General features: G+C 51.6%; 8 protein-coding genes across 8 annotated transcripts; 4 read left to right on the top strand and 4 right to left on the bottom strand.

Moving 5' to 3' along the window:
• Window positions 1-937: 937 nt before the first annotated feature.
• INS49_007174 (uncharacterized protein) lies at window positions 938-3,042 on the bottom strand (the record flags this gene model as incomplete). Its single annotated transcript, XM_043167939.1, has 5 exons — window positions 938-1,021; window positions 1,075-1,165; window positions 1,355-1,433; window positions 1,522-2,734; window positions 2,797-3,042. The coding sequence occupies 5 exons, from the start codon at window positions 3,040-3,042 to the stop codon at window positions 938-940; spliced, it is 1,713 nt and encodes a 570-aa protein (XP_043029083.1).
• A 1,268-nt stretch (window positions 3,043-4,310) lies between these two features.
• INS49_007173 (uncharacterized protein) lies at window positions 4,311-5,839 on the top strand (the record flags this gene model as incomplete). The annotated part of the gene is made up of 4 exons (XM_043167938.1): window positions 4,311-4,516; window positions 4,608-4,749; window positions 4,817-5,581; window positions 5,642-5,839. The coding sequence occupies 4 exons, from the start codon at window positions 4,311-4,313 to the stop codon at window positions 5,837-5,839; spliced, it is 1,311 nt and encodes a 436-aa protein (XP_043029082.1).
• An 810-nt stretch (window positions 5,840-6,649) lies between these two features.
• INS49_007172 (uncharacterized protein) lies at window positions 6,650-6,906 on the bottom strand (the record flags this gene model as incomplete). The annotated part of the gene is made up of 2 exons (XM_043167937.1): window positions 6,650-6,751; window positions 6,829-6,906. 2 exons carry the CDS (start codon window positions 6,904-6,906, stop codon window positions 6,650-6,652), a joined length of 180 nt encoding a protein of 59 aa, XP_043029081.1.
• Window positions 6,907-9,039: 2,133 nt separating this feature from the next.
• On the top strand, window positions 9,040-9,417 carry INS49_007171 (uncharacterized protein; the record flags this gene model as incomplete). The annotated part of the gene is made up of 3 exons (XM_043167936.1): window positions 9,040-9,057; window positions 9,126-9,183; window positions 9,248-9,417. The coding sequence occupies 3 exons, from the start codon at window positions 9,040-9,042 to the stop codon at window positions 9,415-9,417; spliced, it is 246 nt and encodes an 81-aa protein (XP_043029080.1).
• A 149-nt stretch (window positions 9,418-9,566) lies between these two features.
• Window positions 9,567-10,784, bottom strand: INS49_007170 (uncharacterized protein; the record flags this gene model as incomplete). Its single annotated transcript, XM_043167935.1, has 4 exons — window positions 9,567-9,584; window positions 9,665-9,802; window positions 10,114-10,315; window positions 10,420-10,784. The coding sequence occupies 4 exons, from the start codon at window positions 10,782-10,784 to the stop codon at window positions 9,567-9,569; spliced, it is 723 nt and encodes a 240-aa protein (XP_043029079.1).
• Window positions 10,785-15,815: 5,031 nt separating this feature from the next.
• INS49_007169 (uncharacterized protein) lies at window positions 15,816-16,898 on the bottom strand (the record flags this gene model as incomplete). Its single annotated transcript, XM_043167934.1, has 1 exon — window positions 15,816-16,898. One exon carries the CDS (start codon window positions 16,896-16,898, stop codon window positions 15,816-15,818), a length of 1,083 nt encoding a protein of 360 aa, XP_043029078.1.
• A 565-nt stretch (window positions 16,899-17,463) lies between these two features.
• Window positions 17,464-19,545, top strand: INS49_007168 (uncharacterized protein; the record flags this gene model as incomplete). The annotated part of the gene is made up of 3 exons (XM_043167933.1): window positions 17,464-17,501; window positions 17,569-19,220; window positions 19,277-19,545. The coding sequence occupies 3 exons, from the start codon at window positions 17,464-17,466 to the stop codon at window positions 19,543-19,545; spliced, it is 1,959 nt and encodes a 652-aa protein (XP_043029077.1).
• Window positions 19,546-19,803: 258 nt separating this feature from the next.
• Window positions 19,804-21,397, top strand: INS49_007167 (uncharacterized protein; the record flags this gene model as incomplete). The annotated part of the gene is made up of 4 exons (XM_043167932.1): window positions 19,804-20,204; window positions 20,260-20,953; window positions 21,011-21,174; window positions 21,235-21,397. The coding sequence occupies 4 exons, from the start codon at window positions 19,804-19,806 to the stop codon at window positions 21,395-21,397; spliced, it is 1,422 nt and encodes a 473-aa protein (XP_043029076.1).
• Window positions 21,398-21,440: the final 43 nt, after the last annotated feature.

Below are 21,440 nucleotides of genomic sequence, written 5' to 3'. Positions count from 1 at the left end.
TCGGGTAAAACAGCAATCGAAATTTCAAGACTTCCGTAATTTGGTGATGCATCTCATAGCTGTGGTCTACCTTTGAGGCACTGCCTCACTTGAGAGTGCATGTCCAAGAAGAAAAGAACAAAACCAAATCATCCTCTGGCCCTTGCCTATGCCCTGAACCGAGACGGCTGCTTACCGTTCACACCCCTGAGCCCCCAGGGGCACTTGGGATCCATAGGCAGGGTGACCACTTCGTCGCGAAGCTTACCATTGTTACAGCGTGGGTTGCCGTTCACCAGCCTGCACCCACCGTCACAGGTATAAGATGCTACCATGTGGACGTCCGTGGGCGTCGTGTAACACGTATAATAAGGGGTATCTGGCCCTATGCCGTCACACCCACGCACAGTGTTGTCGAAACATACCGGGCATTCTTTTGTGAATGCGAGGATGGGTGCAATGAGGAAACTGATTAGGATGGGGAGGGTTGAGCGAATTGCTGGTTGCATGTTTTTGACGTTTGTAGTTTGAATGATTGTGTTGGTAATGAAGTTGACGCAATATTGTGTGCTTGTATTTAAAATGTTTGATAGCGAGAGTGTTGTAAAATTGTCTAGTCATTGAGTTGTGCAGTAGGAGCCCCAATGAAGGGCAACGTCAGGTACATATACAACAGAGTAGCGTAATAGCCTAACAAAGCTCTCTCTGGAAATAGAAACAAAGAGCATGTAAAAGTGATTGTTTTTTGTACTCTAAAATAGCTCTGGGCCCCACATGATTCCTTCTTTTTTGCAAGGCAACGTCAGCTTTCTTTGTATTCGTTGTGACGGATGTCTTGGACAAGCCGGGGCACACCAAGTACCACGGTGCCACAACTGGTTCCAAATTAGGCGTAACTCCGTGGGTAGTGTGCCAACCTTCTCTTTGGAGATCCCACCAGAAAATATTTCGACTGGATTCACGGTGAGCCCCAGGGCAATTCCATATCCCACACGGCCCCTGATTGCCAGTCAATATCGATGTTCGTCCAGTCCATGTCAAACTGTTTTTCGAAAGTTAGACATGCACAGCTGACCCAGCTGATTATGCACTCACATTGGTATAGTCGTCCATCTGTTGGGGTAATTGCGAATGTTCTGCACTGTCTACCGACTTCGTCTGGAAAATATCATTCTTTTCGCTGAGTCTATTTCCTCGATTCGGATCAGACGTTGCTTGTCTCGAGAAGTGTTTATAATAGAGATCAATAAACATGTGTGCACAAGCAGACTTTGCAGTTTGGTGGGTTTCTTGCCCCAGCTGAATCTTGAGTAGCATGATAATCCCATTCATCGTGAGCGGACACCATGGCTCTCCGTGGAGACAGTGAAGGTACCTGTCCTCTGCGAAGGGGTAACATTGCTGGAGTAGGGCAATCGTAGACTCGAGGTCTGCGGTAATGACAGCTGTAGAGCCTGACTCAAGTGTCAGAATATTTCAGATCTCGCCTCTATCAGGCTTTATGAGATGTTATTGGTTGAGGGGGAGTAGGCAGATGCTCACCTCTGGGTTGGTTCAAGCTGAGGCGAGTGAGGCTGAGGGAAGCAACCAAGAGATCTTCTCTGAAAAACAGAAGATTTTGCATTCCATGTTTGCCTAATTCTCGATTCATGAGAAGCACGTCTCGGGCTGCATGGTAACAAATCATCTCGGATAGTGAGGAATGGCTATTACCGCCCTGGAGGTACGGTCGATGGATGGCTAGGATGCACTCTTTGAGCTGAAATTGTAGTAAAGCAGAGATAAGGAGCGAGTCTGCCGCACCAGACCCATCCATCGAGATCTTCTTGCACCAGAGGGGAAGCGAGTCAAGAGCTTGGGTGAGTCGGTGGGTATACTGCAAGACTTCGTCGTAGGGAAGCGCCTTCGCTGTGCCGGTGCTGAACAAGCGTTTAGATATCTCCAGCCGCAATTTCCAGCTGCGGGAACTCAGAGCCTGGTAGGATATGTCTGTCATGTGGTCCAAGGTCTTGGGCCTTGGAGTTGAATTTTCCATCTCCTCGTCATCAACATTGGCAGGGTCAGTAATGCTGCATTGGAGGTTGTGCAGGAGCGTGGGAAGCTCATACTCGAAAGAGTTCTGGAGGTCGAGTTCTCGCACCACGGCCCAGATGCGTCTCTTGGTCTCTTTGACGTAGGGGCTGTGGGCGGGCGAATTTGGCTCCTCCATATGTAGCCCGTCTAGCATTGCGTTTTGGACGAGAGACCCAGTCTCAATCCAGAACCTCTTTTTCCGTATCGTATTTATCCGCTTTGCGAGGTAGACTAGACATGCGACTTGATAGTAGACAAGTTTGCGGCCTTTCGTGGCATGTTGCGCCAACCACGCGTCACAAGCTGCAATCCACTTCGGTGGCATGCTCCGATAGTTAGATGTTGAGTCTTCAGTAGAGATGGGCGTTGATATTGAGATCATGGCTAGTATCAGAGCTGTCATAGCAGGATGACGGGGCTGATTCGGTATCCAGCACGAGGAATATTCCCTCTTGAAAGAAGGAATGTGTACGACGCGATGTATTTTCTCGACGTGGTCGATATAAAACGAGATCAAGGCATCTGTATGCTCCTTTGGAGGAAGGAGATCCTCAAGAGCATTATGTTGTGGATTTGGCGCAATAGTAACGGCAATGGCTGACTTTTCTTTTCTCAGAGTAATACCACGAGGTTTCAGCCACTCATCAGTGGTCTCTTTAATGAATGGAAAGAGCTGGGGTATCTGCAAGATCGTTTAGCAAGAAAACAACAGTACTGAAAGTTGATACGGGCACATTATCTAACTTCATCGAAGAATCGAAACAGAGTATGTTGACGGTAGTAACCGCGTGGCGATCTGTCCTTGAGCGCTATGACCTGCCCTCTGGGAACTTCGCCAGGAGAACCGTTGGGTTCCTTGTTCGGCAGTAGCCCCCGGCTAGAGCCAACCAAGTGGCGCAAGGTCTCCGCAGTGGAATCAAGAGGACTGTCGTCCTGGGTGTTCATACAGTTATTCCCGATCTTGGATAGAACTTCCCTCAGCTGAGACATTTCGGCCCTGAGTTCTTGAATCTGAGGATCATCTCGATGAGAGACAGTCTGCTGAGCGATACTATCGCCTTTCGGCGCCGGGACCGGCTTTCCTGTTTCGAATGAGCACTGGCCCGGCCGGCCAGACCTCATGCATCTCTGACAGGGCTGGTGGCGGTCACAAGACAACTGAGTGGGTAGTCAATATGATTGCAGTATGGGTTATCTTGACGATAGACTCAGCTGTCCCTGCCTTCTTCTTCCTGCATTCTCCACAACTGAGCGGTAGACGTCTTGTCCGACGGCGCTTGGTGGGATCGGCTGTATTATTGCCAGCTGAATCTGTTGATCCGGGGCCATGGTGATCAACGGGACCGGAAGATGAGTTGGTTGCCGGCGGCTGGCCGTTCCGACTGGTACTGGAATCGGTGCTTGGCGACATGCCCTCCGTATCGCTAAGAGCGTTTCTGGTTGTGCAGGACCTCGGACATGAATGTCATGTGTGGATAATGAGTAAGTGCATGACGAAACCGAACAAATAAAACGCCAAATTCACACTCAGTTCAATCTTACCCCGATTCAATGGGCTACATAGACTAGTACTGGGCTGCATACACACAAGTACGGAGTAAACGGTCATATCGCTTATAGCCGTGTGCGTCTGAGCACTGGGGGAACCACGGTCGATCATGCCTGATTGGTGCAAGCCTCGTGAGCCATATGATGACCGACCATATCCGATCATCGCCGACCGCCTCCAGTCCCGTCACTTCCAAATGTGTCCACTTCCTCGGCCGTCTGGTACTCTGTTCTCATCTCCGATTTGCTGTATATGACAAAGTTGCAAGTTGAGCCTGCGAGGGACTGACTTGGCCGTGACTATTGGTTTTCCAGCGTGGAGGGATGCTGATCACCAGTACAAATGATTCCTTGGGTGAACTCGCGGCAAGGGCCGAGAGGACATGTTGAACCAGCTACAATAGTACTCAGAAGGATGTATTTGGACGAAGTCACCACATGGGTAAAACAGATAAGCGCAGCAGCATGTCTACAGCTCTTGTCAGCGCTATCTTTTCATTTCGTTCGTCTGCCGGCGTAAGTCGGAGATGATCGCGGGCAACACATTTCCAATGGACAATAAATATGTCTGCGAGAGACAAATCCTGAATTCTCTCAGAACAAAACTTGTGCAGAACCAAAGTTCTCTCCCCAACTCTTTTGCGCGTTGGTGAACTCGCGACGATATCCCAGGCACGGAAACAAAGACTGGTCCACGACGCATCATTACAATGTCTACCCAAGCGTCAGAGACCATTCAAAGTTCCCCGGAACTGACTGGGAGGCTCGATATGGAGAATAGGAAGGCCGGTTCGGAGCAGATACCACAGACTTCAGCCATGCCAGATTTTCCCGACGGCGGCACAAAGGCATGGATGGTGGTGTTTGGGTGTTGGTGTACATCCTTTGCCTCATTTGGGATTGTCAACTCTTTCGGGTATGTACAGAATCTGAGATCTTCGTTCGCAATGGCTCTACATCAGCAATGAGACATTGAATTACTCACACCTTACATGCTCCCGTCTCAGGATATACGAGACGTACTACCAGCAGGAGTACCTCAAGGGCTACTCACCGTCAACTATCGCTTGGATCGGCTCCATCCAGGCCTTCGCGCAGTTCTCGGCTACCCTCATCGGCGGACCTATCACGGACCGCTGGGGACCCATGGTATATCCAACCCGAAGTACACCTTCGCTGCAAATTGGGACCTGAACTGACACTCAAAACTTTGCAGTCGGTCATCTGGCCATTCTCACTTCTTCTGGTGGTTGCCATGATGCTCACGAGTCTGTGCAGCGAGTTCTATCAGTTCCTCCTCTGCCAGGGGATCCTCCTCGGCTTCTCTTGTGGCCTGATCTTCGCGCCAGCACTGGCCGTCGTCGGCCACTACTTCTTCAAGAAGCGAGCCATGGCTATGGCATACGCGTCAACTGGCTCACCCATAGGCGGCATCATCTACCCAGTCGTACTGACGAACCTCATCGACAACCCAAATGTCGGGTTCGCGTGGGCGCAGCGCACATGCGGCTTCATCAGTCTCTCCCTCCTGCTCATCTCCGCGGCCGCGATCCGTCCACGTCCCGGGATGAGGAGAAAGAGCAGCCTGATAATACTTGACGCCTTTAAGAAGCCCGCATACTCTCTCCAAGTCGCCGGCCTATTCTTGGTGGTCCTCGGGTTCTGGACGCCGTACTTTTACCTCGCCACGTACGCCGAGGCACATGGCATGTCGTCTGCCCTCGCGTCGTACCTTTTCGCAATCATCAACGCGGGCTCATTCGCCGGTCGTGTTCTGGGTGGTACATTTGCCCAGCACGCCGGCCAGTTCAACGTCACTACCTTGGCCTGTTACAGCTCCGCCGTATTGCTATTCTGCTGGCTGGCCATCACTTCGTCTGCGGGACTGATTGTGCTTTCGGTGCTTTTCGGGGGCACCAGTGGTGTTATTATTGCTCTGATGATGTCGACCGTGGCACACTGTGCACCGCATCCTAGTCAGGTACGCGCAATCCCCCATGTATGTTCTTTGGTGTCTTCTCTGCTGACCATGTACACGCAGATCGGTGCATATGTTGGCCAGTCCACCTTTGTCGTGGGCTTCGCAGGTCTTGCTGGCACACCTATTACCGGAGCATTGATCAACAACTACAACGGGTACACTAGTGGCATCGCCTTCAGTGCTGCTGTCATGATGGCAGGAGCTGTAGTCTTTACCGCTGCCCGCTACGCTTATGCGCCGGGCAAGTTGATCGCCTAGATTTGGGATGCGAAGGGGCTGGATTGGGTCAAGATGAACATTGGACGCGGGTCTGTTGGGGGTTTGGTGTTGGAGACTTTTGCAGGGCAGATTGCTACATCCTGGACGGAGCGCTGCAGAAAATGTGTGCTGTGAAGAAGAATCAAAAGTAGAGAACTATACTTGTCATCTGAGTGTCTATCGTATTATGTCTTTTCCAGCTGCCAGAACATCACTCCGTGCAGGTACCTAGATAGATGCCGGGTGGAGATTGGATGGCACGGTCTAGAGCTTTCCAAGCCCGGGGCCATCGTCTTTTCCAAGTATAGCACAGTGGAATGATCTATGCATGGCCCCTTTTTATTCGCTCGACTAGGTGTGGGGCTTCTCCATCTTGACGTCATGTTTTGCGCTAAGAGGGATAAGCTTTCTGGCAGCCCTGCCAAGCCTGCGAAGCACGGCCGTTTGAGCTTGGCTCGGCCGGCTTCCCACTCCCGCCGATCCGCACTGCCTTTGGTCTGTTCTTCTGTGCCCAGGCGGTACGCAATGACGATCAAACTTTCGGTCGAAGTAAAGCAGCACACGCATATCATGGGTTAAGAGATTCGGAGCCCGGTGGCATCGCATTGAAAACAATCTACCGCATCCAACAAACACTTTGGACTATCTATAAAGCTTCAGATGGGCGAAGATGGGACCGCCTCAACTCGCCCATTCTCATGTCTCAACCAGCATCTTCAGAGCTGTCGTGCACAGCCGCCTCCGCTGTATTGATCCCCACCGTCCACTTAGGCAACCAGTATAATCATCAAACTGAAACAGGCGGCCTGTTTAGCAGCAGCCGCAGCTCTCGGTAATGCCGCAGCAGTCGATCGTCTCGCCGCAACCACCACGCAGGCTCATGTCTTCTGTGTTCATCTGCTCCTGTGCCCCCTACAGTACACCCCGTTTAGCTACGTTTCGGGAGGATGGGATGGCAGAGCGGGAATGACGATCGACATGGGACTCACAGGTTGCTGAGTAACGACAGCGGAGTCGGCGGGGGCCTCCATGGGCTGCTGCTGCTGTGGAACGTTGACCTCGGGCATTTTGTGTGGTAGCGTAGGCAAGATGTGTTCGCTAGTTGGTGATTCCAAGAGCTGCTGCCAAAAGAGGTCTAAGCGTGATCGCAGGGTCCTTGATGATGGCTGACCGGAGGAGGAGAACACGAAATGGAGAACGTGAAGGGTCGAAGCAAATGAGCCTGCTGGAAAGTGGAGGGAGTCTCCCCCTTCTTATCCTGCTCGGATTAGGCCGCTGACCACATGATCCCCGTCTGTCCTATTTTAGTCCCATGTCCCCTTGCCCTGCCTCGATCGCTGTTGGTTGGTCCCGAATATCCCAGCCACACAATGCCAGCTGTCAAAACCTGCTTGCTCGAATCATGCCACGGCAAACGCCACGGGGGGTCGACTTGTAAGTTTGACTGATACACGAGACAATAAAGACCTATTGAGTGAATTCTTTCGACCATGTCACTAAGAAAATGAATCAATTAAGCCAGGTACCTTTTTGCCAGGGTGTCGGCCAATGATTTCTTGAGATTTGGACCGTCGAGTTCCTCCGCAGCTGCTCTCCGCTTGTCCCCTCCCCACCTGTGTCCGAAGCCGTCGGCAGAGCCCCCTCATATCGCGGGAAGCAGGGGCCTGGATAAAGGTCATCCGCACCTTTACGCTCGGCTGCCGTTGAATGGAGAACACCTGGGCACTCTATGTTCTCGATTCTACTTCTGAAGTCAATCATCCACGGTGTCTGTATTGTGTCAGTTCTTCAATATTTTCCAATCACCCTGCTTAGAGGACAGAGTCTCGGCTGCTGATCCATGATTCCCTCTATATTGAAGACTAAGATCAGCTTCAGGCATTTTAAAATCACAAACAAGTAGGCATATTTGACAGAAGAGCACACAAACCATCGGCGGGTCCCTGCGTCAAGTGGGAGTCCTTGTCGTGTGCTGTTGTGTTCAGACAGAGTTATATGGCCTAAGAACAGAACCGATGAGTCGTCCGTCCGTCTTCATCTTGGTGATAGGCAAAGGCCATAGGCCATGGACTATGGCTCTTAAGTTCGAACCAACAGCTGTCAGATACACATAGCGCATCTAGCAGTGGTTAGCCAAACGGACGCTTACGGGAGCCCTGTGTCATGTTCACAAGATGAGTGTAACGTCACTTTCCACGTGCTATAATATCCACTACAGCGATGTAATAGCTTACTGCTGAAAGAAGTCTATTGTTGCTTAGTCTCGACTTCTCGACTGTGACAAGGTGATCGAGGCTCTGGTTAGATTCGCACATAACACGTAGGCAACAAGACGGATTTAAGGCAGGAGGATGAGACGAAACAAATTGAACCAGTGACAGTACAGGAGTAGTTCCAGTCACTGCAAGAATTCTGTCCACTCCGATGGTGACTTGAGCCGTTGGGGATGCGCGTTCACTTGACAACATCAATATCATAATTATCGCCACTCTTATTGTACGTAACATTACCTCCGCACTTGTCATTGCACTATTCATACTGAAGCAACAAAATGTTAGCCAAGGGTGACAAGGGGGTCACTTGTCTACTGCTGGGAATTGTACCTGCTCTAGATGTGCCCTACTGTATGGATATTGACAGGATTTCTGTCTTCAATGTTATCGTTCTCCGCACTCCTAAAACGAATCTATCCTGCAAATGGAATCTTGAGACTGATTTTAATGTTACCAGTGCCGTCCTGTTTCGCCAGTTTGATGAAACAAGTGCTGCCATAATTCGTCTTTCCATTGAGATTTTCTTAGCGGTTCTAATAGCCGTTTTCTCAATATGAGAATTATGATTGTTGGCAAGGCAGTTTGATGGCCCAAGGCGTCAGATGATCAGCATCAGGCTGTGGTCGACTATCAAATCCTCCAGGCTGGATTAGGTATCATTCTCGATTAGGTTGCTGGGCGCCAAGATGGCCTGGCATGGAACGGGAAGGATGGGCAAAGTCACCTGGGAACTGTGCCGCAACAGCCAAGAAGCTCAGCCATTGGACCGGCTCTCAGAGTATTCTTTCACTTCTATTTCATCCGCTTACGTTCTTCTTTCCGCTCCCCAACCAACTCGCTCTCCCGCACTACGTCAGCACCAAAGACATCTTGTGCCATCTCCAGCTCTACGTCTTTCGGACTACTTTTCTGCTTCCCATTGCAAATATGACTGGATCTGGAGTGGTAAGTAGACCATATTTGTGAATATTTGATACAGACAATCGACTTGCTTACTATTGATGCCCCCAAAGCTTGACGGGGCCAAGAAGGTTGGCAATAAGATGGCAATGGGCGTCATCAACGCCATAGGTGAGTGAGCAGTCTAACCACCCGCTATACGGAGGAGTAATTGACTAAAAGATTCTTGATGAAGCCGGTTCACGTGTAGCCACCTCGGGCAGTGTAGACGGCGTCCCTGATGATTTCCCTCGGCCCTCGAAAGGCGGCAAGTGCCCGCCGCATCTGTTGAAAAGAACGGCCGACAAGGAGGCGGATAAGGAGAGCGTGGCGACCAACGAGGAAGTGAGCGGTGACAAGAAATAAGACGTGACGCCGATGGGGCGACGGAGAGCTTCTCTGGGCCGGTTGAGTGAAACCGGTCCTGGCTGAAGGCCCATGTAATGAGTGGAAGCTCAGCCGTGGCATTGTGTGGAGGCGTGAGCAGATGACGTTTTATTTTGGGTGGATTCATTTCATTTGGCTGCAACCCACTGTGGCTATTAGTATGGAGAGCAATTTCACATATCTTTATCTAGGATCTGCCTTGTGGATGGAAGACGATCCTACTCACATCATCCAGGATGATCTTCGTGTGGTACACATAGACGAGATCAATCCTGGCCATTCGAGTACACAGGATTCTAAAGAGTTCGAGCATCTGATCAGTGGCCGGTTCCATCACTGTAGGTTTGAATGCTGATCTTGGTACCTGGGATTGGTCAGTAATTGTTTTGCATCGGGTGAAGCATGATCACTTTGTAGCGGTACTGAATTGTTTTTTTTTTAACGAGTCTGCTCTGCCTCCACAAGTCGCAAAAGTTGTTCAATTTGAGCCCATGCCAAGATTTCCATTCTCTCAATCCAGTTATGAAAGATACCCCATGCTTTTTGACGCAAAATACAGCAATGCTCGCATGATGACAGTTCGCAAGAATCCCTCCATCACGTTACCAGTCAGTCTCCTTACGCCTGTACAAGATCATAGCTCCTGCGAACGTCAGGCTTGGGTGGCACAGGTACTCCCTCTAGCCCTCGAGGCCCGATACGGGGTCTCTTCTTCAGGCATCCCTCATCCTCGCCATTCTCAATCCTTCTGATCAGGTCTTCGGGATCATAGTCGACGCCGATAGGGTTTTCAGCGAATTCCGGAGTGTTCATGGATGCGTTTGCCTGCTCGACCGTCTCAAAATTGTCCACCTGCGTCTCGATCTGGTTGCCATCGCTATTATGTGTTAGCCACCTGCTACGGAGCCTAAAGCGACGTGTCCAGGAATATTCCAAGACGCATCGGTCGGGGAACCGTGATAGGAAAAGAGTTATACTGACGGGTCTTGGTAGTACATGCTCGTCGTGGGGCCATGGTTGACCGCCCAGATCGGCACGATGCCCCGGGCCTTCCGCTGGCGGTAGGCTAGCAGGAGGTCCTTCAGAGTGTTAAATGTGAAGGCCATATGGGCCATGCCGGCTGACGTCGGGTCCCTTGGCTTGGCCGAGGGCACGTGCAGGATAGCTACTCGATGATGTTCATCGTCGTATGTCAGGAAAGATAGAGATTCGTTCTCGTAGGTCGCGTGCGCTCCTAGGAAGGCCTTGTAGAATGCGACCATGGGCTCATACTGTGAGGTCCGTAGGACAACGTGGGCCAGTGCGGCCGGGGACAAGACCGTCCCTGTTGAGCTGTCAGTCGTCATTTCAATGATGGTTTGGTTGTGTCTTCAATGATGGATAACTATTGTCGGCGAGCAGGAAAGTAATATCGGCGGATGAGACAACCCCCCGCGAAATGTGCTGTTCTTTATGATCATTGTGTTCGCGCTTCGGGAGTGAGTCCTTGCAGTCCGATTACCAAGGGCTTCCATCTACCCCGCAAGCATTTCTAATGTTACACGTAAGACGTACTGCGTAACAACACACGCTTATAAATGAGTAAGCACTTTATTCAATGTGGAATTTCTAATGGCATACTAATCTTCTAATGGTGCATGGAGCCTCTGATGGTGCATTGTGTTTCTGATGCTGCATTGTGCCTCGAAGGGCTTGCTGCGTTCAAGCGAAGTGGACAGCATCATCAAGGGTGAGGTATTGATTGGCTTCTTGGCATAAACCGAAGAGTAGGAGGGGAGGCTCTGGTGGGCCCTCATACAAAACCGAAGAGTGCAGAAGTATGAATTGAGTAGGTGTGTATGAACTTTTCTTAGACTACCTAGGTACGTACCACGTACTTAGTTAGGTAACACACTGGCTTTGCTCAGTCTAACTGCTCCATATAATTTTTAAGTAATTTATCATGCTTACTATGATACGAAGGAATGATTGTTTCATAAAGAAATCATTGAAAGAAATTAGGTGATTAAGAGGGGAAGAGGGGGTGGTGACGTGTTTTGGTACTGGGGCTAGCCGCTGGTGGACCGGTCCACGCGCTTGCTGCAGCTGAGTCTGCCTGCTGAAGTGCTACAAACCATGGTGCCCAACATCTGGATGGACATAATATGATTCGATTCTTTTTGCTTCCACTTTCTCTTCTTGCTGTGTCTACACTCTGACACACACATTAAGCATCAAGTTTCTACGTCACCGGCACCTCACACCAAACTTACACAAAACACAAGAAGCCTACGCCGTATAAATACGAAAGCTTGCCTCCGTGTCCACGATTCGGCTCATCAAGCTAGAAAGGAGGAAAATCGATGGGCAGATTGCGTGCACGATCTGTCACGCTGAACAGAACGCCAGGGTATACGATGCGCTGCCCTATATTTGGGGAGATCCGACTCAGATTAAACAAAAGATCCGCATCAAGGACACTTCGGCAAGCCAATGGGATGAATTTGAAGTCCACAAGAACCTTTGGGAGTTCCTGAACAGCGCGTGGAAGCGGAAATACTTCGACCGCTGGTTTTGGACGGATCGGATCTGTCTTGATCAGAGCCATGGGAGCAAGGAACTAGGGGAACAGATCCCGCGAATGGCCGAGATATATCGCAATGCATCACAGGTCGTGGCCTGGCTTGGATTGACAGACCTTCAAGCGCAGCATCTTATTGCTGCCCACGAGGCTGTGTGCGAGGGAAGATAACCCAAAAAAAGATCGCCTTATCGAACACTTCCCGAAAGAGACGGTGGACGCTGTCTCCGCTGTTCGAGATGCCGAGTACTGGCAACGTATCTGGGTGGTGCAAGAGGTTGTGAGCGCGAAGCAAATCGTCACGGTGGTGGGGGATTTGGAGCTTAAATGGGACGAAACGCTTGATATGCTGGATCCGGACGTTGACGATAACGACAAAGCAGCAATCTTGAACATGATGAGAGATTGGGCGAAAGGTGGAGAATATGTCGACCTGTGGCGATGGCTGACGGAAATCACCAGTAATGGGTTGAAGAGTTCAGAGCCTCATGATCTGGTCTACGGCATATTGGGCCTAGCGATCACCTACGGCAGCGGCAAAAGGAGGCCTGATCTCATTCGAAAGGCCGACTACCGAGAGCCTCATGCATGTGTGATTATCGATGCTTTATTTGAGTCGTTTCCGCATTTCTTTTGGATTCGACATCTATTGCTTCGGACGTCATCCATACCTGATTCAGCAGTCTTCACCGTCTTCAAGGAGTATATTTACAGCGACCATACATCAGAGAGACACAAACAACTCGCAGGTCTCTTTCTCCAAACCTGTGATGCTCTTTTCTCTGTCTTACAGCCCGTAAGACCCGAATTGAACTGGCCGTTTGATGAGAACGACTTCCAAGAGATTTTAAGAGTAACCTTCAGACTGCAGACTGCGGGACATACCCAGCACATTGCGATTCTATTGGGCCTTGCTCTCGTGTTCAGTATCAAAGGTGAAAGGGAGAGGAGGCAAATCTTTCGGGATTGGGAAGTCACCCTGGATATAAAACAAGCGAGGAGTCTATGGCAGTGTCGCAAACATATGCTGCACCTTTGAAGAAAGCACTCGAACGCGCCTGATTTATGCGAGGGGCAAGAACACTACGGGGCCTGGGATCCCGACCATGGCAATCCGAGGCACGAGACCGTGTTTGGTCACGCATCAGTGTCCTTGCCAAATTTGAATTCGCATCTAAAGCAGGCGTGCAGCAGCTGCGAGGACTTTGTGAGACCTTCTGCTTGTCACGAGTCAATTGTGACGTTCCGGATTCCCGAGGCGGACTTCCGCTTGGATCTGGAATTATCACAAGATGATCCTCCCAGTGGACTGGTTGGAGAAAGAATTTCTGTCTGGTTTTGGGCGACAGAGGGTGACAGTAATGATACTGATGACATGCGCACAACTTGAAATGATTAGACTCATTTAATGCTACTACAATGTTGAAATTATTATGGTAGGTAATTGAGGGCAATGATAGTGGTATTCGTAGATGGTGAGGGTGGTCGGAATCGGGGTCCGGGGACGTTGCCTATACTGGCACCTGATCAATTTCCCAAGCATGTTCAAGCTCGACAGCAAAATTGGAATGACTCAAACAGTGCTGAAGGACCTTTTACCTGCTCGCACTCACTAATCTACGCCAAACTCTTTCTGATAGATATTTGATATCCTCTCTGGTCTGGGGTAAAGTCGGAGCCCGAGACTGCGTCTCGTAACCAACCAGGGTCTGAGTAACGAGCCCAGTGTCACTTTGCAGGACTTGGAAGGACGGCACAATAATTGGCGAGGTAATCCATATTAGAGTATCGAGAAGGTTCTCGAAATGCATAGATATGTCTTGATCACACAATGGACATACAGGTTCTCTATCACGGTCCACACCACACAACTAATACACATAGGTTGTGCACTAGCCTACAGATAAACGCGTCTTTCAGTTAGGTTGCCATCAGGGTGTATACTCTTGACTGCGAGTAGAGTATAAATATGCCGGTCCCCCCGGCTCCCACCACCCAACTTTCCTTTCCCTTCTTCTTCCTCTACACACACACACACACACACACACACACACACACACACAAACTTACACATAAACTTTCAAACCTTACTACTTCTTTCTTTAAGAAGAAGAAGAACAACAACAACAAACAAACAACAAGAGAAGCACAATGCCTTCCAAATCTCAGAAACAGAAGAGAGTCCCTCTTCAGTGGTGGTCAACCGAGGCCCCACAAGGACGAAGTCTTGGGAGCCAGCTTGCTCCCTCTGGCCCAGCCAGGAACAACGCCAAGTCTTCGTACCTTCTCACACCATCCGAATTCCAACAAGAGCTGGGGCGACAATGCCAGCAACCATCGACGAACCGGAAGTGAAATCCCTCTAGTGCTGCCGCTGGTGGGTGCATCATACCGCTCTTGTTAGGGGGCAACTAAATGTAAGACGCCTTGGACCGGCATTCTTGTTTTCTTGTGTGGCTCTTGTGATGCTTGCCTCTAAGGCTAACAAATATCCATGAAGCAGCAACCGCGGTGACTCACTATGGGTGTCATGTGATAGGTTGGGAAAGGTACTGCTTAGCTCGCCAGCCGGGTACCGCCTAGGACCTACAAGGCTGCTAAGGACTTAGCGCGGTGAGGCTGCACATGATACATGACACGGTATAGCCAATTACGAAAGCGGCGTCGAGAGCAAGCTCGTATGAGCCGGGCGAACCTGCCATGTTGTCAATCTCACACCCTGATGGATCGATAATCTCTAATCAAGACGCAATACAGAGACGACACTGGTTCTCATCTTTTTGGCACGGAGGAGATTCGGCTCTCTTCAGATGTGTGCACAGGAGTTGAAAAGGTGCATGTTGGGAGAGCAGCCGGGCAGAGATCTTTGCTGCGAAGGTGGAGGTTGGGAACCTCAGTCAGCAGCCCACGCAGATTCGCTTGACTCCAAGAAGTAGACATGGGTTATGGAGTATAGCAGGACTTTGAGTCCCTTGCCGGTAATCTCTTACATTGGAAGTACTTGGAGTGGTGTTGCATGGGAAAGACATGTTCGTCAACAGCTTTTGCAAGTTGGAGGCTGGTCCCGTACTTGAATAAATCTTATCATCTCAAACATGGTTCACTGAAGTCACGCTGCTTGTACGGAAGATACCTTTGAAGTGTTGAAGCCACGGAGCAAGCACAGACGGAAGCAGCTGTTTCTGGGGCGCAGTCAAGAGGCTCCAGGAACGAGGCATCAGGGCAGAATTAAGGGCCGATGACAAGACTGCAGACAAGGCTAGGCCAGCAGAGGATCTGATGGAGGGGTAGGAACCTCTGTGGTGGAGAGGACGATTGTTACTGATAGTGGGCAAAAAGATAGTCCAAATAGAGATAGTGAGAAACTTAGGTGCTCATGGAGGCGAGTGGTTGGCGATATATGTATTTGGTGGTGTGTAGATGAGATGGTAAGAAAAGAAAGAGAAGTCTTGAAATTTCACGACAGAAGGGAGTATGGAATTACGAACTTCCTCAGATCGGGACTTATGTTTATTTGCCTGTGCATATCGACCTATTGGTCAGGGGGCAGGCGGCATCACATTGACACTGGGAATGGAAGCCGCTGATCATTTTGGTGACAAGATCCTATGAACGAATGACTGATCCAGGTTCAATATCCGAGTACTTCGTAACAAATAGCCAAAGTGATACAATCTCCCAGTCTCGCTTTTCGATCGTCTGATTGAGTCACAACTCGCTCACTGCTGGAACTCTGAATTTGCCCGGTCCATATATTCACTTCATCCCGGCTTTTGAAGCTGGTGTCAACCCACCGGACAGTAGTATAGGAGATATTTCATGCCACCAAACTATCCGTCGCACCACCACCAGAGGCAAAATCACCACTGATAAACACCACAAGCACAGCCGAATACGCCGCACATGCAGCAAAGATCTCCGACCGGCTAGCATTCGTTATCACAGCCAGCGACCCCGCAAAGATTATCGTGAACATCGCAATTAAGCCCAGCGTCAGCGACGGCCGCGATGCCGATACATTATAAAAGGTAAAAATGGGCGTGAAGAGTAGGAGAGCCGCCGCTAGGGTGGTTATAAATAGCGCTGCAAACCGTATTCGCTCGTACGAGAAGTACCTTATCGTGGACCGGCTGAGGTGCGAGATGGTAGGCTGCGGGCGCCCGTTGTGGTATAGGGGGAGTGTCGGCGGCGGCGGCGTCGTTCTGAAAAGCCGTGATAACTTTGTCCGCAGTAGATATGTGAGGAGATCTGGCTCTGACTGCTTGGATAGGGAGACGTAGTCTGAAGCACGGATCTGCGCCATGCTTGAGCTTATATTGGGCGGGTATAGGGAGGAGCTGGCTCCCGAGAGCATGGAGTAAGGGGCGGAGGCTGCGAATCCTCCGTTGGGAGACTTTGCGGACCCATGGAAATAACGGGATATTGCTGTCATTGTCTGAGGCGATGGAGTCGGCATGGCTAGGAAAGCTGATTCCTGGATGAGAGCTTCCCTGTAGTCCTTTAACGTCGTGCGTATCCTCATCGCGAGGTCCATTCTTTTCTTCCATGCTTCACTTGATGTGCCAACTGCGGGATTTTGAGCCAAGGAGGCCGAGTGTAAGGCGGCTTGCTCAAAACATTTCCAGTCTTGAACGCAGTCCCGTATCCGGTCGCGGTGCTCTTCTCCTCCATCCTCAGTGCTATTAATGTCGATCCTGTCGTGGACATCCAACTCGTCTTGCTCAGCTTGCATCTGGGCTAGTTGACTCTGGTAGTATAACAGGTCTCGTGCCGCCAATTTATCGAAGCGTCTGAAGACGAAGGGGCTGTGATCGCTATCACTGGCCATGAAACTGGCCAGCGACCCGAAGCCAGATACGTAGTCATAGTGAGAGCCTTGTTTCTCTGCATCGAAATTCATATTGTCGCGTCGCCCAGGTCAACGCCAGAGGAGAGGACACGCTTTCAACAGACTCTAGCATTTCCCCGACCTCGAAACTTGACTTGCGTGATTACTATCCGGTGGAAATTCGCCGGCCGTGGGGATGCGAGCTCATGAGCTCCGTCATGGTGAGTTGCCGACCTAGGCGTGACCACACTTGCCGATCGAAAACCTGGCTGTGCACCTGCATAATACCAGAGCTGGCGGAGGCGCAGGGCCAAGTAGATTCAGACACGCAAGTGCGCAGAATTGCACTTGTGCCCGGCCCTACCTCCCGTCAGGTGGCAGTGCATGCATGCAGGCCTCAAATCAGCCTGCCTCGCAGTCAGACTTTTAGGTCTGATCAGCTCTTACCCCTCAAAATTGACAACCTCCCAGAACAGAAGCGCGGACATTTTCGCGCTGTCGCTTCGCCGCTCAACCTCGAGCCCATTCTCTTGAAAGAGTTGCATTAACAGTCTTGAGCGAATATTTCATCGATGTCAGGAACGTAGCAGATGCCCCTGGTTCACCCGAGCAGTTCACCCTGCTAGAACAACTCAACATGGCCAATTTGGCGGGGACTACGGGGGCTGAAATGCTGTGCGTAGGAAACTGATTCCACCAATTCCTTGCCCCTGAGCTAGGACTGACCGCACAACTTCCGCAGACGCCGCTATCCGAAGCAAGATCAAGTCCGCCACCCCGACGGAGATGTACAACTGCCTTCTGTGGGATCGAATCTAGTTGAGACTGGTGCGCCTGGCCTAGAGCCGTCTAACACACCCGGGAGAAAGGGATTGCAGAGACCAACCACTTCGGTCCCTGTTGGCGACCGACTCGACTATATTTGGTCAAGTATTGAGCGCAGCCTAAGGAACGATCATGGGAAGGAAGAAACGCTGGCGGCTTTGGAAAACGAGCTAAGAGGTCTTTCTGAACTTGAAAATGACCCAATTTCGATCCGCATCCTGGCGGCAGCGCAGCGCGCTCCTCAACAACATACTCGCCCATCCCGACGCAGCGACAACCGACAAGTCAGCAATCAGACGGTAATGGAGGAGGATTCGTCCGAAAATATCATATTTAGTCGGTCCGAAACTCGCCCGATCAGTCAGGAGCAGCTACTCGCTGGAGTCAAGGGGGTTTATGTATATTCGCAACGATCAAACCAGGTAACGCCCGAGGAGATGCGGGCGCGGACCCAACAAGCGCGGATCCAACAAGCGCGTCTCGAGGCAGAGACACTCAAGGACCGTATCAACAGGAAGAAGGATGAGCTTAAGGTTATGCAGTTGGAAGAGTTTGTCACGGCCCAGGACCAGAGACTCCCTGCCGAGGCGCGATCGCCACTGAATACTTCGTATAGGGCGCGTGAAAGGAGGTTTCTGCCCTTAGAAATCAACGGCAGGCCGGCCCATGCGCTGCCCGACACTGGAATCACTGGTAACGCCATCTGCGAGGACTACGCGCTGGACATTGGTGCAACGATCGAGCGCCCGCCTTCCAAACATCACTTCGTCAACGCCAAGAACCAACCCTTTGAATCAGTCGGCACGACGAGATTAACTGTTTCAATTCCAGAAGCTCTGTCCAAGAACTGTCCGAGAAGGGAGTGGGTGTGCTCCTTTGCTGTGGTAAAGCAACTGGCCGCGCCTTTGGTGCTCGGCAACCAGTTCCTGCGGAAGACTGAGGCTCTCGTCAGCCTCGCCCACCTTATGGTCAGGAAGACTATATCAGTGATGGGTGACAAGATTGACCGGCTCAGAAAGGTCTGGATGTTCATGCACATGAACTTGCCGACTCAGAAGCTTGGCTGCTCCCTGGGCGCCGAGCCAGCCTTCGCTGCCCTGGACAGTGGTTCAGATATTGATGCGATCTCTTTGACCTATGCGAAACTCCGCAAGTGGCGGATAAAGCCGCTGCCCGAGGGGGAGGGATACGTCTTGCTCGCAAACAACGAGCTGGTGAAGCTTTCAGGTTACGTCGAGACGACACTGGGGATCCGGGGAGGCTGCATCCGCAAGAGGTTTTACGTCCTAGACGGTCTCGTCTGTGATGCCGTGCTAGGCGATCCGACCATCGAAGCCCTCGATATCTTTAACAAATTTCAGAGCTCCCTCGTCGACACGACGGCGGCAGAGGACATGGATCCCTTCCACATGATCCAGTGGGTTGAGGAAATCGACCAGATTGAGCACGAACTGGAAGAATTACTGGCAGAGCGCCCCAGCGCCGCATTTAGCGGCACAGCAAAACCTGGTTGGATCTCTTCTATTCGCAAGGGAGCGCGACGAAAAGGCAAACCAGCCGAAGGTGAAGGTAAGCAAGCTCTGAGCCGAATGAATTTGCGATTTCCTGCTCACTCTCAACGGCAGGGATTGTGAATGGACTCAGCAATATGCTTGAAGACGTCGAGGTTCGCTCAGCCAACTGGAGGAGGGCTGCTGAGGCTGAGCTGTTGAGACTGACCGGCGACGAACATACCCGCAAGAAGGAAGAGTTTGATAAACGCAAGAAGCAGAATGATGGACTCCGGGACAAGATCCGACAGAACATCAACGCGCGGCTGCAGATGCCAAAGCCTAAATCAAGACTTGGATCTGGACAGCCAAGGGTGGCAGCGAACACTGCGGTCATGTTTTAGTCCATTGCCGGAGTGGACTGTGGAAGCTGTCGGATGCTGCCCTTGTGCAAGGTTGGAGTAGAGCGACGGATCTGGGGTTAGCAATAGGACAGGCCCGGAAATAATGAGCCAGGCCCGGATAAGCCGCATCGCTATGAGGGGTAACAAATACGGTAGATATCTAAATAAAAACATGCATTACCGGGCGTGTGAGTCTCTATTCCCGACAGTCAAACTAATATCCATTACTTGCTCATGAGTCCTCCTATCACCACCAATATGGATTTGGTAGCGTTGAGACAGGCACTACCAGCCTTCTTGTGGGGTGTGTTTGTTTTCGTGGCATACTTGACAGCTCAACTGCTGTGCAATGTGTTCTTTCATCCATTGCGGAATTACCCAGGACCGTCGCTGGCGAAGTTCTCTATCCTTTGGAAACTGCTCGGCAACCTTCAAGGCCGGAAAGCGCACCGGATTCACGAAGCTCATGTGCGATATGGACCAGTAGTCCGCGTGGCACCCAATGAACTATCCTTCTCGGAGCCCGCTGCCGTCAAGGAAATCTACAGCTCGAGCGCGTTCGCCAAGGAAGAACGCTTCTACTTCGCCAAGCGCATATTCCACGAGAACCACCTGCTGAGCTTCCGCGACAACAAGGCACACAGGCAGCGGCAGAAGCTGTTGCAGCGGCTTCTCCCAGGCGAGCGTCCTGGAGTTTGAGCCGAACATGTCCAGCAAGATCCAGGCCCTGCTTGACCAGCTGGCCAAGGCGCCCCAGCCAGTCGATGTCCTGCCCTGGGCACACTGGCTCGGGTTCGACACCATCTACCACCTCATGTTCGACGAAGACCCCGAGTCCGTGAGGGAGGGCCACCCGCACTGGATAATGGCCGCCATGCGCTCCTGGAGGCCGACCTTCATCTACAAGGAGCTCTTCCCGCCGCTCGAGCGGCTCGGGCCCTATGTGCCGGGCTACATCGGCGGCTACTTCCGGGCCGTGCAGAGGTGGAAGGCCTTCGCCGTCGACGTCATCAGGAGCTGCCGCGTGCGCGGCACAAAGACATCGTTCCTGACCAACGCCCTCGCCGGCGAGGACTCCGCCCTGGGCCGCCCGCTGACCGACTCGGAGCTCGCAGAGGAGTGCATGGGGGGCATGTTTGGGGGCAGCGGCACCACCGCCAACACCTTTGTCTACGTGCTCTGGGCCGTCCTGACGCGGCCCGCTGTGCAGCGCCGCCTGAGGGCCGAGCTGCTCGGGGCGTTTCCGGATCCCGGGGTTGGCGTGCCGGGCGCCACTGAGTGTGCTAGACTGCCGTACCTCCAAGCCGTCATCAGTGAGACGCTCAGGAGGTATCCGACCATCATCGCTACCCTGCCGCGTGTTGCTGTCCAGGATGCGCTTGTGGCTGGAGTGAGGGTGCGCAAGGGAGTCAGTGTTCTCACAATGCACGTGTGATTCAAGCTCTGGGGCTAACCTCAATGTCAGACTGTGGTTGGAGTGCAGAACTACACGGTCCACCGCAACGAAGCGGCATTTCTGGAACCGGAGGCATTCGTCCCGGAGAGATGGCTGGATCCCAACGGCGAGGACCTGCGCAAGGCGGCCTTCAACGCGTTCTCCGTCGGGCAGCGTTCTTGCATCGGTATCAAGTAAGTGCCCACCTGCACTGTGAGCGGATGAACTTTGGCAGGAGGCTAACAGTGCTGTAGTATCGCCAGGATGGAGCTCAGCAAGCTTGTCGCCGCATTCTTTCTCCGGTTCGACGCGGAAGTGGACCCGTTGATGACAGCGGAAGGCATGGAGATGTTTGACCAGTTCAGTGCGAGCCCGGTCGGTGGCCGATTGTTGATCAGGGTTCAGGAGCGCGTGTAGTCTTCCAGGTTTGGCACAACAACGCATTGACAGCGCATCAAGT

The sequence above is a fragment of the Diaporthe citri genome (genome assembly GCF_014595645.1).
Source record: "Diaporthe citri strain NFHF-8-4 chromosome Unknown scaffold_2, whole genome shotgun sequence".
Taxonomy (NCBI): Eukaryota; Fungi; Ascomycota; class Sordariomycetes; order Diaporthales; family Diaporthaceae; genus Diaporthe; species Diaporthe citri.
The sequence above is the reverse complement of the archived record's forward strand: the minus strand, read 5'-3'. Positions and strand labels throughout refer to the sequence as shown.